Consider the following 16,413-nt stretch of genomic DNA (forward strand, 5'->3'; position numbering starts at 1 on the left):
GTAACATCCTCCCTGTGGTGAGACCACATCTGGAGTATTGTGGACAGAATGTGTGTCCTTATTTAAGGAGAGGTGTAAATGTGTCAGAAACAGTTCAGGGAAGGTTTACCGGACTAACACCAGGAATGGGCAGGTTCTCTGATGAGGAAAGGTTGGGTTTGTATCGTCTGGATTTAGGAGAGTGAGAGCGACTTGATCGAAACCTTTGCGATGCTGAGGGGTGTTGACAGGGTGGGTGTGGAGAGGGTGTTTCCTCGTGTGGGAGAATCTAGAAGGAGGGGGGTCACTGTTTAGAAAGGAGGGGTCACCTGGTTAAAATGGAAATGAGGAGAAGTATTTTCTCTCCGAGGGGGGTGACTCTCTTCCTCAAAGGGCGGTGGATTCAGAATCTTTGAGTATTGTTAAGGCCAAGCGAGATAGATTCTTGAGGAACGAGGGGCTGAAAGGTTATCGGGGGGTCAGCAGGAATGTGGGGTTGACGTTACAATCAGATCAGCCAATGACCTTATTGAATGGAGGGGCAGCCTGGAGGGGCCGAGTGGCCTGCTCCTGGTCCTAACTCATCTGTCTGTACGCCCTCCCGGGGAACCCGGAAACCGTGCCCAGCTCGCTGCGTTTCTGGAAGTGATGGCTCCTTAACCTGCTCTTGGTTTTCCAGAGAAAGGTGCTGAGGGAATTGCGGAAAAGTCAGCGGAATCTCAGCAGCTCGCTGGAGGGGGAAGAGGGGACAACCACTGACAGCGACAGCGAGGAGGGGACGGAGATGGAGGACGGTGAGGTGCTGGATCGGAACCAGGTCAAACTCTCGGCAAAGGGTAGGTACAGCAAATCCTGGTGCCCTTCATAAAGGGGAGGAAACGAGAGAGGGAATGAGAGAGAGAGAGGGAGAAATACTGCATTTCTATTCACACGTTGGTACGTTTGCAGAGTTAATCACTCTGGGGTTAACAGCAGTTAATTTACACACAGCAAGATCCCAAAACCAGCATTCTGATGATGACCGGACTCTTCATTTAGTGATGTTGATTGAGGGATAAATGTTTGTGGCGAGTCGGCCGCGGAGAATTGGTACACTCCACTTCAAAATGGTGCCACGCAATTTTGTCCTTCAGCTGAGAGGGCAAACCGGGCCTGGTTTTAACGCTGACAGATTTTCAATCAGTAAAGACTCCAGGGTTATGGGGATCAAGCGGGAAAGTGGGGTTCAGGATCATCATATCGGGTCAGCCATGGTCTCATCGAATGGCGGAGCAGACTCGATGTATAGAACCTTAGTTAGGCCACACTTGGAGTATAGTGTTCAATTCTGGTCGCCACACTACCAGAAGGATGTGGAGGCTTTAGAGAGGGTGCAGAAGAGATTTACCAGAATGTTGCCTGGTATGGAGGGCATAAGCTATGAGGAGCGATTGAATAAACTCGGTTTGTTCTCACTGGAACGAAGGAGGTTGAGGGGCGACCTGATAGAGGTATACAAAATTATGAGGGGCATAGACAGGGTGGATAGTCAGAGGCTTTTCCCCGGGGTAGAGGGGTCAATTACTAGGGGGCATAGGTTTAAGGTGAGAGGGGCAAAGTTTAGAGTAGATGTACGAGGCAAGTTTTTTACGCAGAGGGTAGTGGGTGCCTGGAACTCACTACCGGAGGAGGTAGTGGAGGCAGGGACGATAGGGACATTTAAGGGGCATCTTGACAAATATATGAATAGGATGGGAATAGAAGGATACGGACCCAGGAAGTGTAGAAGATTGTAGTTTAGTCGGGCAGTATGGTCGGCACGGGCTTGGAGGGCCGAAGGGCCTGTTCCTGTGCTGTACATTTCTTTGTTCTTTGTTCTTTGTTCTTTGATGGGCCGAATGGGCCACCTGCCCCTCTAACTTTGGGCCTTGTGGTCAAATATCGACACTCACAGCACCGTTAGCCAGTAAGCTGTTTCCCTGCAATCCCACACTTGCTGATTGGCTCCGATGTCAGTATGAGCAGGGCCAACGGGACTCATTTCTGTCGATGACATCACGGGAGCAACAATGAGGCTCCAATACTGGATGTTTCAATTGGAAAAGGTGAATCATCCATAAACATTCTGTTACAAACCGACCTGGGAAATAATCATCCATAAACATTCTGTTACAAACCGATCTGGGAAATAATCATCCATAAACATTCTGTTACAAACCGATCTGGGAAATAATCATCCATAAACATTCTGTTACAAACCGATCTGGGAAATAATCATCCATAAACATTCTGTTACAAACCGATCTGGCAAATAATCATCCATAAACATTCTGTTACAAACCGATCTGGGAAATAATCATCCATAAACATTCTGTTACAAACCGATCTGGGAAATAATCATCCATAAACATTCTGTTACAAACCGATCTGGGAAATAATCATCCATAAACATTCTGTTACAAACCGATCTGGGAAATAATCATCCATAAACATTCTGTTACAAACCGATCTGGGAAATAATCATCCATAAACATTCTGTTACAAACCGATCTGGGAAATAATCATCCATAAACATTCTGTTACAAACCGATCTGGGAAATAATCATCCATAAACATTCTGTTACAAACCGATCTGGGAAATAATCATCCATAAACATTCTGTTACAAACCGATCTGGGAAATAATCATCCATAAACATTCTGTTACAAACCGATCTGGGAAATAATCATCCATAAACATTCTGTTACAAACCGATCTGGGAAATAATCATCCTTAAACATTCTGTTACAAACCGATCTGGGAAATAATCATCCATAAACATTCTGTTACAAACCGATCTGGGAAATAATCATCCATAAACATTCTGTTACAAACCGATCTGGGAAATAATCATCCATAAACATTCTGTTACAAACCGATCTGGGAAATAATCATCCATAAACATTCTGTTACAAACCGATCTGGGAAATAATCATCCATAAACATTCTGTTACAAACCGATCTGGGAAATAATCATCCATAAACATTCTGAGACAAACCGGTGCTGGACAGAATCATCCATAAACATTCTGTTACAAACCGATCCTGGAGATAACCATTGATAAACATTCTGTTACAAACCGATCCTGGAGTTAACCATCGATAAATATTCTGTTACAAACCGATCCTGGAGATAATCATTGATAAACATTCTGTTACAAACCGATCCTGCAGATAACCATCGATAAACATTCTGTTACAAACCGATCTGGGAGATAATTATCCATAAACATTCTGTTACAAACCGATCTGGGAAATAATCATCCATAAACATTCTGTTACAAACCGGTCTTGGAGGTAATCATAGATAAACATTCTGTTACAAACTGATCCTGGAGTTAACCATCCATAAATGTTTATCGATCCAGCAGAGGGCAGTAAAGCGGAGCTGCTGATTGGCTGTTGCGGGGGCAATTTGCATACGTCCGTGTGCTCACCCTAACTTGAGGGTGGTTTGTGGAGGAGCTGTTGTCAAGTGATACTTAAACCAGAAACACTTCTTCAGTGTTTCCCTCCCTACCCCCTCCTCTAACCAAAAAAAAAGCAACCGCTGTAAAGATCAAGAGGAAGGCTCGAGGGCAGGTAGAAGTAGAAAGAAGTTGAACCGTGATGTCACAGCCTGCAGGTAAGGGACTGGCTGGTGACTGGTAAGTAGTTTTTCTGTTATTTTCCCTCAGGTGTTATCGTGCGGGGCGCAGAGGTTGCTGAGTGAGTGCTTGCTGGGAAGGGGAGTGAATAACAGGTAAGCTCTTTTTTTTATCTAGAGGGGATGGCAGGGAAGGTAGTGCAATGTTCTTCCTGCAGAATGTTTGAGGTGAGGGACGCCGTCAGTGTCCCTGCTGATTCCACCTGTGGGAAGTGCACCCATCTCCAGCTCCTCAGAAACCGCGTTAGGGAACTGGAGCTGGAGCTGGATGAACTTCGGATCATTCGGGAGGCAGAGGTGGTCATAGATAGAAGCTTCAGGGATATAGTTACTCCGAAGAATAAAGATAGATGGGTGACGGTGAGAGGGGCTGGGAGGAAGCAGTCAGTACAGGGATCCCCTGTGGCCGTTCCCCTTAGTAACAAGTATATCGCTTTGGATACTGTTGGGGGGGGACTTACCAGGGGTAAGCCATGGGGTACAGGTCTCTGGCACAGAGTCTGTCCCTGTTGCTCAGAAGGGAAGGGGGGAGAGGAGTAGAGCATTAGTCATTGGAGACTCCATAGTTAGGGGGATAGATAGGAGATTCTGTGGGAACGAGAGAGACTCGCGGTTGGTGTGTTGCCTCCCAGGTGCCAGGGTGCGTGATGTCTCGGATCGTGTTTTCGGGATCCTTAAGGGAGAGGGGCAGCAGCCCAAGTCGTGGTCCACATAGGTACCAACGACATAGGTAGGAAAAGGGATAGGGATGTAAGGCAGGAATTCAGGGAGCTAGGGTGGAAACTTAGATCTATGACAAACAGAGTTATTATCTCTGGGTTGTTACCCGTGCCACGTGCTAGCGAGACGAGGAATAAGGAGAGAGAGGAGTTGAACACGTGGCTACAGGGATGGTGCAGGAGGGAGGGTTTCAGATTTCTGGATAATTGGGGCTCATTCTGGGGTCGGCAGGACCTCTACAAACGGGATGGTCTACACCTGGACCAGAGGGGTACCAATATCCTGGCGGGGAAATTTGTTAATGCTCTTCGGGAGGGTTTAAACTAGTTCAGCAGGGGCTTGGGAACCTGAATTGTAGCTCCAGTATACAGGAGGTTGAGAGTAGTGAGGTCATGAGTAAGGTTTCAAAGTTGCAGGAGTGTACCGGCAGGCAGGAAGGTGGTTTAAAGTGTGTCTTCTTCAATGCCAGGAGCATCCGGAATAAGGTGGGTGAACTTGCGGCATGGGTTGGTACCTGGGACTTCGATGTTGTGGCCATTTCAGCGACATGGATAGAGCAGGGACAGGAATGGTTGTTGCAGGTGCCGGGGTTTAGATATTTCAGTAAGCTCAGGGAAGGTGGTAAAAGAGGGGGAGGGGTGGCATTGTTAATCAAGGACAGTATTACGGTGGCAGAAAGGACGTTTGATGAGGACTTGTCTACTGAGGTAGTATGGGCTGAGGTTAGAAACAGGAAAGGAGAGGTCACCCTGTTAGGAGTTTTCTATAGGCCTCTGAAAAGTTCCAGAGATGTAGAGGAAAGGATTGCAAAGATGATTCTGGATAGGAGCGAAAGCAGCAAGGTAGTTGTTATGGGGGACTTTAACTTTCCACATATTGACTGGAAACGCTATAGTTCGAGTACTTTAGATGGGTCCGTTTTTGTCCAATGTGTGCAGGAGGGTTTCCTGACACAGTATGTAGATAGGCCAATGAGAGGCGAGGCCACATTGGATTTGGTACTGGGTAATTAACCAGGACAGGTGTTAGATTTGGAGGTAGGTGAGCACTTTGGTGATAGTGACCACAATTCGATTACGTTTACTTTAGTGATGGAAAGGGATAGGTATATACCGCAGGGCAAGAGTTATATCTGGGGGAAAGGCAATTATGATGCGATGAGGCAAGACTTAGGATGCATCGGATGGAAAGGAAAATTGCGGGGGATGGGCACAATGGAAATGTGAAGCTTGTTCAAGGAACAGCTACTGCGTGTCCATGATAAGTATGTACCTGTCAGGCAGGGAGGAAGTGGTCGAGCAAAGGAACCGTGGTTTACTAAGGCAGTCGAAACACTTGTCAAGAGGAAGAAGGAGGCTTATGTAAAGATGAGACATGAAGGTTCAGTTAGGGCGCTCGAGAGTTACAAGTTAGCTAGGAAGGACCTAAAGAGAGAGCTAAGAAGAGCCAGGAGGGGACATGAGAAGTCTTTGGCAGGTAGGATCAAGGATAACCCTAAAGCTTTCTGTAGATATGTCAGGAATAAAAGAATGACTAGGGTAAGAATAGGGCCAGTCAAGGACAGTAGTGGGAAGTTGTGCTTGGAGTCCGAGGAGATAGGAGAGGTGCTAAATGAATATTTTTCGTCAGTATTCACACAGGAAAAAGACAATGTTGTCGAGGAGAATACTGAGATTCAGGCTACTAGACTAGAAGGGCTTGAGCTTCATGAGGAGGAGGTGTTAGCAATTCTGGAAAGTGTGCAAATAGATAAGTCCCCTGGGCCGGATGGGATTTATCCTAGGATTTTCTGGGAAGCTAGGGAGGAGATTGCTGAGCCTTTGGCTTTGATCTTTAAGTCATCTTTGTCTACAGGAATAGTGCCAGAAGACTGGAGGATAGCAAATGTTGTCCCCTTGTTCATGAAGGGGAGTAGAGACAACCTTGGTAACAATAGACCAGTGAGCCTTACTTCTGTTGTGGGCAAAATCTTGGAAAGGTTTATAAGAGATAGGATGTATAATCATCTGGAAAGGAATAATTTGATTAGAGATAGTCAGCATGGTTTTGTGAAGGGGAGGTCGTGCCTCACAAACCTTATTGAGTTCTTTGAGAAGGTGACGAAACAGGTGGATGAGGGTAAAGCAGTTGATGTGGTGTATATGGATTTCAGTAAAGCGTTTGATAAGGTTCCCCACGGTAGGCTACTGCAGAAAATACGGATGCATGGGATTCAGGGTGATTTAGCAGTTTGGATCAGAAATTGGCTAGCTGGAAGAAGACAAAGGGTGGTGGTTGATGGGAAATGTTCAGACTGGAGTCCAGTTACTAGTGGTGTACCACAAGGATCTGTTTTGGGGCCACTGCTGTTTGTCATTTTTATAAATGACCTGGAGGAGGGCGTAGAAGGATGGGTGAGTAAATTTACAGAAGCGTTCTGTTACAAACCAATCCTGGAGATATTCATCCATAAACATTCTGTTGCAAACCGGTCCCGGAGTTAATCATTGATAAACATTCTGTTACAAACCGGTTGTGGAGATAATCATTGATGAACATTCTGTTACAAACTGGTCCTGGATATAATCATTGATAAACATTCTGTTACAAACTGGTCCTGGATATAATCATTGATAAACATTCTGTTACAAACCGGTTGTGGAGATAATCATTGATAAACATTCTGTTACAAACTGGTCCTGGATATAATCATTGATAAACATTCTGTTACAAACTGGTCGTGGACATAATCATTGATAATCATTCTGTTACAAACTGGTCCTGGATATAATCATTGATAAACATTCTGTTACAAACTGGTCGTGGAGATAATCATTGATAAACATTCTGTTACAAACCGGTGTTGGAGATAATCATTGATAAACATTCTGTTACAAACCGGTGTTGGAGATAATCATTGATAAACATTCTGTTACAAACTGGTCGTGGAGATAATCATTGATAAACATTCTGTTACAAACCGGTGTTGGAGATAATCATTGATAAACATTCTGTTACAAACTGGTCGTGGAGATAATCATTGATAAACATTCTGTTACAAACTGGTCGTGGAGATAATCATTGATAAACATTCTGTTACAAACAGATCCTGAAGTTAACCATAAATAAACATTCTGCTTCAAGCCAATCCCGGGGTGTCAAGCTGTCACAGTGGTTATCACTGCTGTCTCGCAGCACCAGGGACCAGTTTTGATTCCGACCATGTTTGCATGTTCTCCCCGTGTGTGCGTGGGTTTCCTCCGGGTGCTCCGGTTTCCTCCCACAGTCCAGAGATGTGCAGGTTAGGTGGATTGGCCAGGATAAATTGCCCCTAGGTGGGGTTCTGGGGATAGGGCGGGGGAGTGTGCCTGGTGAAGGTGCTCTTTCAGAGGGTCAATGCAGACTCGATGGGCTGAATGTCCTCCTTCTGCACTGTGGGGATTCTATAGTAACCTTCGTTAAACAGTCTGTTACAAACCAATCCTGGAGATTGATTTGAGCAAGGTTTCCCTGCACAAAGACTTCTACTCCCTAAAAAATGATTTATTTGGAGGTATTGAAATCTTCCCTTGTCCACTCCACCTGGCTGTACATCAGGGCAGCTTGGCTCTCTTAATCACTCCTGCCCTCTGCTCTATCACAGGCCTTCCATTACATTCGTCTTACCACCCTCCCCCCTTTCACTCACCCAAAGACATCTCTAACTTTTCCCAGTTCTGATTTGAGGTCACAGAGCTTAACTCTGTTTCTCTAATAATGACCATGAAACCATTGACGATTGTCATAAAAACCCAGCTGGGTCACTAATGTGCTTTCGGGAAGGAAATCTGCCGTCCTTACCCGGCCTGGCCTCCATGTGACTCCAGACCCACAGCAATGAGGTTGCCTCTGAAATGCCCTCAGGAAGGGGCAATGAATGTTGGCCCAGCAACCCCCACATCACAGGAACACATTTTTACAAGGTTAATTTTTTTTTGTTAAAAGGACGTGTCTTGTGTATTTTTCAACAGTAGGATATTATTATAAATATTATATCTTGAATTCAGTCCATTTTATTTTATTCTTTCATGGGTGGCGTTGGCTGGGCTAGTACCTGTTACTCACCCCTAATTGCCCCTTGAACTGAGTGTGTAGCTTGGCCATTTCAGAGTCTCCCACATTGCTGTGGGTCTGGAGTCACGTGTAGGCCAGACCGGGTAAGGACGGCAGATTTCCTTCCCGAAAGGACGTTAGTGACCCAGGTGGGTTTTTACAACAAACAACGATGGTTTCATGGCCATGATTAGACTTTTAATTCCAGATCAAATTTCACCAGGATTCCCAGAGCATTGCCCTGCGTCTCTGGATGACTAGTCCAACGACAATGTGGTGTTGGGTGCTCTGAGGTACAGGCGAACCAACATGGTTGCGATTGGTACAACGCAGTTTTATTCCATCCAACTACTTATACATCAGACTTGGTACTCAGCACGTTGTGACTGTGTCAGTGTCTTGCTATGAGGTCCTGGCCCGGTGCTGTCTCCAGATGGACTGACCAGGAAGTGTCGTGTTTCTTGTCTTATACTGTGTCTGCTCTTGTCTGTGATTGGCTGTCGTGTTATGTGTGCTAATTGGTCCGTTGGTCTGTCCATCATTGTGTATGTGTTATGATGTATGTTTGAATATCATGACATCCTCCCTTTTTTACAAGATTATGTGCCTACGTGGTTATAAATATAAATGTGTCCTGAGTGCAGCTAAAGGTGTGTGTGCGTGATATTTACAGCATGTACATGTGGCGTAACTATATACATGGGGCGATGTCAGGTGTGACATGCTAACGAGGTTGTACCATAACAAAAGAAGAAGAACGTTGAAATTTGGACCGATCAAACGAGGCCTGGAACGATAAAACAGTGACATGTTACAATACAGTAGTTGCTAAAGTTTGACGTGTGAACAGTCTCATAAGTCCCGTCTAGTAGGTGGGCGACGAATTCGGGTTGACCGCCTCAAGGGTGGGTCGAGAACCACCGGCTGAGGTACGAGCCTGGCCACGGGCGGCGACAGAAGGGGCATGGTATATGGCAGCTCCACGAAGTCGCTATCAGGAACCAGTGGAGGACACGGCATCTGTGTAGGGTTCCGTTGCGAGCGTGGAAGTAGGCGAAGGGCTCGGCGATTGCGCCTACGCACGGATCCATCCGGCATGCGTACCAGGAACGAGCGGGGAGCCACGCGTCGGAGAACTTCGGCAGGTGCTGACCAGCCACCGTCTGGTAGGTGGATGCGGACGTTGTCTCCAGGGGCCAGGGAGGGAAGATCAGTTGCCCGTGTGTCGTATGATCTCTTCTGGCGATCGCGCTGCAGTTGCATCCTATGCAGTACCGGAGCATGGTCTATTGTTGGTGCCAGGATGGAAGGCACAGTGGTTCTGAGGGCACGACCCATCAGCAGCTGTGCTGGTGAGAGACCCGTGGCTAGTGGGGCCGAGCGATAGGCCAGCAGGGCGAGGTGAAAGTCCGACCCGGCAGCAGCAGCCTTGCAGAGGAGCCGCTCGCCAATGTGAACACCCTTCTCCGCCTTTCCATTGGACTGGGGGTACAGAGGGCTGGACGTCACGTGTGTGAAGCCATACGAAGCAGCAAAGGACGACCATTCCTGGCTGGCAAAACAGGGCCCATTGTCCGACATGACAGTCATCGGAATGCCGTGGCGAGCAAAGGTGTCTTTGCAGGCCCTGATGACAGTAGACGACGTCAGATCGTGCAGGTGTATGACTTCAGGGTACTTTGAGAAGTAGTCAACTATGATGACATAGTCCATGCCGAGCGCGTGAAAAAGGTCGACACCCACCTTCGCCCAGGGGGACATCACCAGCTCATGGGGCAGAAGCGTCTCAGTAGGTTGCGCCGGCTGAAACCTTTGGCAGGTTGTACAGTTGATCACCATGTTGGCAATATCATCACTGATGCCCGGCCAGTATACCGCCTCTCGGGCCCTCCGTCTGCACTTCTCGACCCCCAAGTGGCCTTCGTGTAGTTGGTCGAGAACCAGCTGGCGCATGCTGTGCGGAATCACAATCCGGTCCAGCTTCAGAAGGACACCATCAATGATGGCTAGGTCGTCCTGTACGTTATAGAACTGCGGGCACTGCCCTTTGAGCCATCCTCCCGTCATGTGGCGCATCACTCGCTGTAAAAGGGGGTCGGCCGCAGTCTCTCGGCGGATGCGGGCCAGACTGGAGTCATCAGCCGGCAGATTTGCCGCTGTCAAGGCCACCTGTGCCTCGACCTGAGATACGAACCCCTCCGCATCTGGCGGCGTGCTCACTGCTCTGGATAGGGTATCCGCCACGATGAGGTCCTTCCCTGGAGTGTAGACCAGTTGGAAGCCGTACCTCCTGAGTTTAAGTAGGATGCGCTGGAGGCGAGGGGTCATCTCGTTCAGGTCCTTGTTTATTCTGCTGACCAGGGGGCGGTGGTCAGTTTGGACCGTGAACCGTGGAAGACCATAGACGTAATCGTGGAACTTGTCTAAACCGGTTAGCAAGCCCAGGCATTCTTTTTCGATTTGCGCGTAGCGCTGCTCTGTGGGGGTCATGGCCCGCGATGCATAGGCAACCGGGGCCCATGATGCCGTGTCATCCCGCTGCAGGAGCACTGCTCCAATGCCGGATTGGCTGGCATCAGTTGAGATTTTGTTGGGACGAGACGTGTCAAAAAACGCCAACACTGGTGCCGTGGTGAGTTTGCGTTTGAGCTCCTCCCATTCCAACTGGTGTGTGTGTTGCCACTGGAACTCTGTGGACTTTCTGACGAGGTGGCGCAGAGCCGTCGTGTGGGAGGCAAGGTTGGGAATGAACTTCCCCAGGAAGTTGACCATGCCAAGGAAGCGTAGGACAGCCTTCTTGTCGGCCGGCTGCGGCATGGCTGTGATGGCGCTCACCTTGTCTGCATCCGGACGGACCCCTGACCGGGAGATATGGTCCCCCAGGAACTTCAATTCGGTCTGGCCAAAGGAGCACTTGGCTCGGTTGAGGCGCTGGCCGTTTTCCCGTATGCGGGCAAAAACGCGTTGGAGACGATGTATGTGCTCCTGCGGTGTGGTGGACCAGATGATGACATCGTCCACATATACGCGCACCCCTTCGATGCCTTCCATCATCTGCTCCATGATTCTGTGGAAGACCTCGGATGCCGAGATGATGCCAAATGGCATCCGGTTGTAGCAGAATCTGCCGAAAGGGGTGTTGAAGGTACATAGCTTTCGACTGGACGGGTCCAGTTGGATCTGCCAAAATCCTTTAGAAGCATCCAGTTTCGTGAATATCTTCGCTTGGGCCATTTCACTGGTGATCTCCTCCCGTTTGGGTATGGGATAGTGTTCCCGCATAATGTTATTATTGAGGTCTTTGGGGTCTATACAGATGCGGAGCTCGCCAGAGGGCTTCTTGACACACACCATGGAGCTGACCCATGGCGTGGGCTCCGTGACCCTGGATAGGACCCCTTGGTCCTGGAGATCCTGCAGCTGCAGCTTGAGGCGGTCTTTAAGTGGCGCTGGGACCCTGCGAGGTGCGTGAATGACCGGGATGGCGTCCGGTTTGAGGCGAATTCGGTAGGTGTATGGCAGTGTTCCCATGCCTTCGAATGCCTCCTGGTTGTGGGCGAGGAGCGATTGGAGCTGTGTGTAGATCTCTGCATCCGGGAAGTCAGACGTGCCGTCTGGAGAGAGAGAATTTGTTGCACAAGGTGGAGAGCCTTACATGCCTGTGCGCCCAGCAGGGAGTCCTTCGATGAGCCAACTATCTCGAACGAGAGTGTGGCCGTGTGTGTTTTGTGTGTCACCTGGAGCTGGCAGGATCCCATGGCCGGGATAACGTTCCCGTTGTAGTCGACCATCTTGCATCGGGATGGCTGGATTGGTGGTCTGACCTTCATGGCATAGAAGGCTGACCATGCTATGAGGTTGGCGGAGGCGCCAGTGTCCAGGTGGAAAGTGATCGGCGATCGGTTGACCGTCAGGGTGGCACTCCATTCATCGGCCGGATTGATGGTGTTGACCCGGTTCCCATCAATGACCGCAGCCCGGAAGGCGTCTTGGTCATCTGTGTCGTCGGTTTGGATGTCGTGATGTGGCGGCTGAATGGTCCGCACGTGTCTGCGAGGTTGTCGGAGATGTGGAAGATCCACAGGTTGAGCCGCTCGACAGTGGGCAGCGTAGTGGCCCATCTTGCCACAGCGTAGGCATTGTCGGGTTTTTGCAGGACATTCCCCTTTTAAATGTGCAGCTCCACAGTTGCCGCACGTCATGACGTCATGGCGTTCGTTACGCCACTGCGCATGCGCAGTTCGGTCTTGCGTCGGGCGCGCCTGCGCAGCACGTCCCTCAGTGTTGCCGTAGGATTTGGCGCGCACAAACGCAGGAGGCCTCAAAAAGCGCGCGAAGCGGCCGCCCTCGTCCGGGCCGCGGGCCGGGAGAAACTCGATCGCCTGAATGCGTTCGGCCTCGTGAGCGGCCTGGCTTGCCGATTCGATCGCTTGGGACCCCCTCCGTGCCGATTCGGTCGCCTGAAATTGGGCATAGCGGCTGGTCGCATTCTCATGCAGGACACAGGCTTCCACTGCAGATGCTAAGGTCAGGCCTTTAATTTTTAGAAGCTACTGGCGTAGGCCACTGGAGGCAATGCCAAAAATGATCTGGTCCCGGATCATGGACTCTGAGGTGGTGCCGTAACCGCAGGACTGCGCGAGTATGCGGAGGTGCGTCAGCAAGGACTGAAAGAACTCATCCTTACCTTGTCGGCGCTGCTGAAAGATATACCTCTCAAAGCTTCCATTTACCTCAACGTTGAACTGCTGGTCGAGCTTGAGGAGGACCGTGTCATATTTAGATTTGTTCTCGCCTCCCGCGAACACCAAGGAGTTGTATACATCGATGGCGTGCTGACCTGCGGCAGTGAGGAGCATGGCAACCTTTGTTTCGTCCGAGGCGCCCTGTTTTTCGTTAGCTCGCATGAACAGTTCGAATCGCTGCTTGAAGAGCTTCCAATTGGTGCCCAGGTTCCCAGCGACTTGCAACGGCTGCGGTTTGTTGTGGGTGTCCATGGCTCAGGATGGCAGATTTGCCGGTAGGTATCGATTCACTCACTGGTACCATGTGGTGTTGGGTGCTCTGAGGTACAGACGAACCAACACGGTTGCGATTGGTACAACGCAGTTTTATTCCATCCAACTATTTATACATCAGACTTGGTACTCAGCACGTGGTGACTGTGTCAGTGTCTTGCTATGAGGTCCTGGCCCTGTGCTGTCTCCAGATGGACTGCCCAGGAAGTGTTGTGTTTCTTGTCTTATAATGTGTCTGCTCTTGCCTGTGATTGGCTGTCGTGTTATGTGTGCTAATTGGTTCGTTGGTCTGTCTATCATTTGTGTTATGATGTATGTTTGAATATCATGACAGACAATACTACCACACCACCCTCAGTGCTGTCAGGGAGGGAGTCCCAGGATGTTGTCCCAGCGACAGTGAAGGAACGGCGATATATTTCCAAGTCAGGGTGGTGAGTGACTTGGAGGGGAACCTCCAGGTGGTGGGGTTCCCAGGTATCTTCTGCTCTTGTCCTGCTAGATGGTAGTGTTCGTGGGTTTGGAAGGCGCTGTCTAAGGAGCATTGGTGAGTTCCTGTGGTGCATCCTGTAGCTGGTACACACGGCTGTCGCTGTGCATCGATGGTGGAGGGTTTGAATGTTTGTGGAAAGGGGGAGCAATCAAGCGGGGCTGCTTTGTCCTGGATGGTGTCGAGCTTCTCGAGTGTTGATGATGCTGCACTTGTCCAGGCATTTTCATCTTAATCTTAAAACACAGTCTCGTGAATCCATGCAAACGTCACTTTTCTCCAGTCAATTAGACCCACAGTCTCCACAGAATTTGACAGTGGCATACACTTTCTTCAAATCAAGAAGGTTTATCCTTAAGTAGAAATTCACAATGATGAAAACCACATGAGCAACATAATTCGATTGAACAAAATTGCAATGATGAGTCGACCTTGATATGTAAAAAATTAACTCAACAACCTCAAAAAACAGTCATATTGAGAACAGACCGTGATGTCAGATTCATTTAGCTCGTTTAAGCATTCATCACTTCAAGGTAAACGTTCGACCGCTGAGTCCCGTGAAGATGATTCTGTAAGTGCGACAGAGTCACTCACTAACTAGAGGAAATGAGGGTTAATGATACTCTAACAACTGCTCCATAACCTATATAAAGTATTTTATTGAACAGTGGTCAGATGAGTACATAGAGAACCTAGTGGAGTGGTGCAGCGACAACAATCTCTCCCTCAATGCCAGCAAAACTAAAGAGCTGGTCATTGACTTCAGGAAGCAAAGTACTGTCCACACCCCTGTCAGCATCAACGGGGCCGAGGTGGAGATGGTTAGCAGTTTCAAATTCCTAGGGGTGCACATCTCCAAAAATCTGTCCTGGTCCACCCACGTCAACGCTACCACCAAGAAAGCACAACAGCACCTATACTTCCTCAGGAAACTAAGGAAATTCGGCATGTCCACATTAACCCTAACCAACTTTTACAGATGCACCATAGAAAGCATCCTATCGGGCTGCATCACAGCCTGGTATGGCAACTGCTCGGCCCAGGACCGCAAGAAACTTCAGAGAGTCGTGAACACCGCCCAGTCCATCACACAAACCTGCCTCCCATCCATTGACTCCATCTACACCTCCCGCTGCCTGGGGAAAGCGGGCAGCATAATCAAAGATCCCTCCCACCCGGCTTACTCACTCTTCCAGCTTCTTCCATCGGGCAGGAGATACAGAAGTCTGAGAACACGCACGAACAGACTCAAAAACAGCTTCTTCCCCACTGTCACCAGACTCCTAAACGACCCTCTTATGGACTGACCTCATTAACACTACACCCTGTATGCTTCACCCGATGCCAGTGCTTATGTATTTACATTGTGTATTTATCATATGTCCTATATTGTTTCATGTTTGGAATGATCTGAGCTGCTCGCAGAAAAATACTTTTCACTGTACCTCGGTACACGTGACAATAAATCTAAATCATTCAAATCAAATAATTGAAATATAAATCTGGATTCTCCCCCAGAAGGAAGATTGTGTTTCCTCTCTTGTTCCTAGAGCCTATTTAACACTGCGTAGGAACAGGAGTGGGCCATTCACCCCATCCAGCCTGCTCCACCATTCTTGACAAATCATTGGCTGATCATAATTTTCCCCACAGTCTCCCCCGATATGATCAGGGACCTCCAATGCATTTCCATCTTGGATATTTTCAATCATTGAGCACACACAGGCCTCTGAGGTAGAGAATTCTGAATACCCATGGCCAGGGATATGGATCCTTTCTCTGAGAAACACTCCCTGTCTTCGGGATCTGTCTCCCCAAACTGACGTTGGGAGGGGGGATCTGTGATGTGGCTCTGTGATGGGATTGCCCCTGAAGGGGACTCGGATTCCAATGCACCACATGGCCCAGGGGGCGGGTGAGGAAGGGGCCCCTTTACCTGGAAGCAAAGGGAGATATTTCAATACGGGGAGAGAGTGGGCTCAGTGGATTGCTGTGCAGAGGGGCCAGGATAGACATGCGGGCTGAAGGGCCTCAGTCAGATGAATTAACCTGAAGTTTTCACAATCTCGCTGCCTGAATTGAAAGAGTTCACTGCGATCGTTATTTGTGTTTTGGATTTTGTGATGAATAGCTGGCGTTCTGAGAACCTGTTGCTCTGGTGCTTTCTTTCAGAAGACACTCGCGCCACCTCATCAAAATGTGGAGAAGGCTGGGTTACGAGAAAACAGGTAAAGTTGAATCTACAACCTGTGCACGTCTGCTACAACACCAGAACCAGCTGCAGGATGTGGGGGTCGCTGGTTGGACCCAGCATTTATTGCCCATCCCTAGTTACTCTTCAGGAGGTGGTGGTGAGCTGCCTTCTTGAACCCGAGGTGTAGGTACACCCACTGTGCTGTTAGGGAGGGAGTTCCAGGATGTTGCCCCAGCGACAGTGAAGGAATGGCGATATATTTCCTGGGTGGTGA

At 48.9% G+C, this 16,413-nt stretch overlaps 1 protein-coding gene across 1 annotated transcript in view; it reads left to right on the top strand.

Annotated features, from left to right (window-relative positions):
- Window positions 1-16,413, top strand: part of LOC140424673 (tonsoku-like protein) — a 473,953-nt gene that overhangs the window by 325,181 nt on the left and 132,359 nt on the right. The window contains exons 11-12 of the mRNA XM_072507940.1: window positions 659-815; window positions 16,118-16,173. Of these exons, the coding sequence (XP_072364041.1) occupies window positions 659-815; window positions 16,118-16,173 (213 nt within the window). The remainder of the gene's footprint in view (window positions 1-658; window positions 816-16,117; window positions 16,174-16,413) is intronic.

Source organism: Scyliorhinus torazame, chromosome 6, assembly GCF_047496885.1.
Source record: "Scyliorhinus torazame isolate Kashiwa2021f chromosome 6, sScyTor2.1, whole genome shotgun sequence".
NCBI classification, from domain to species: domain Eukaryota; kingdom Metazoa; phylum Chordata; class Chondrichthyes; order Carcharhiniformes; family Scyliorhinidae; genus Scyliorhinus; species Scyliorhinus torazame.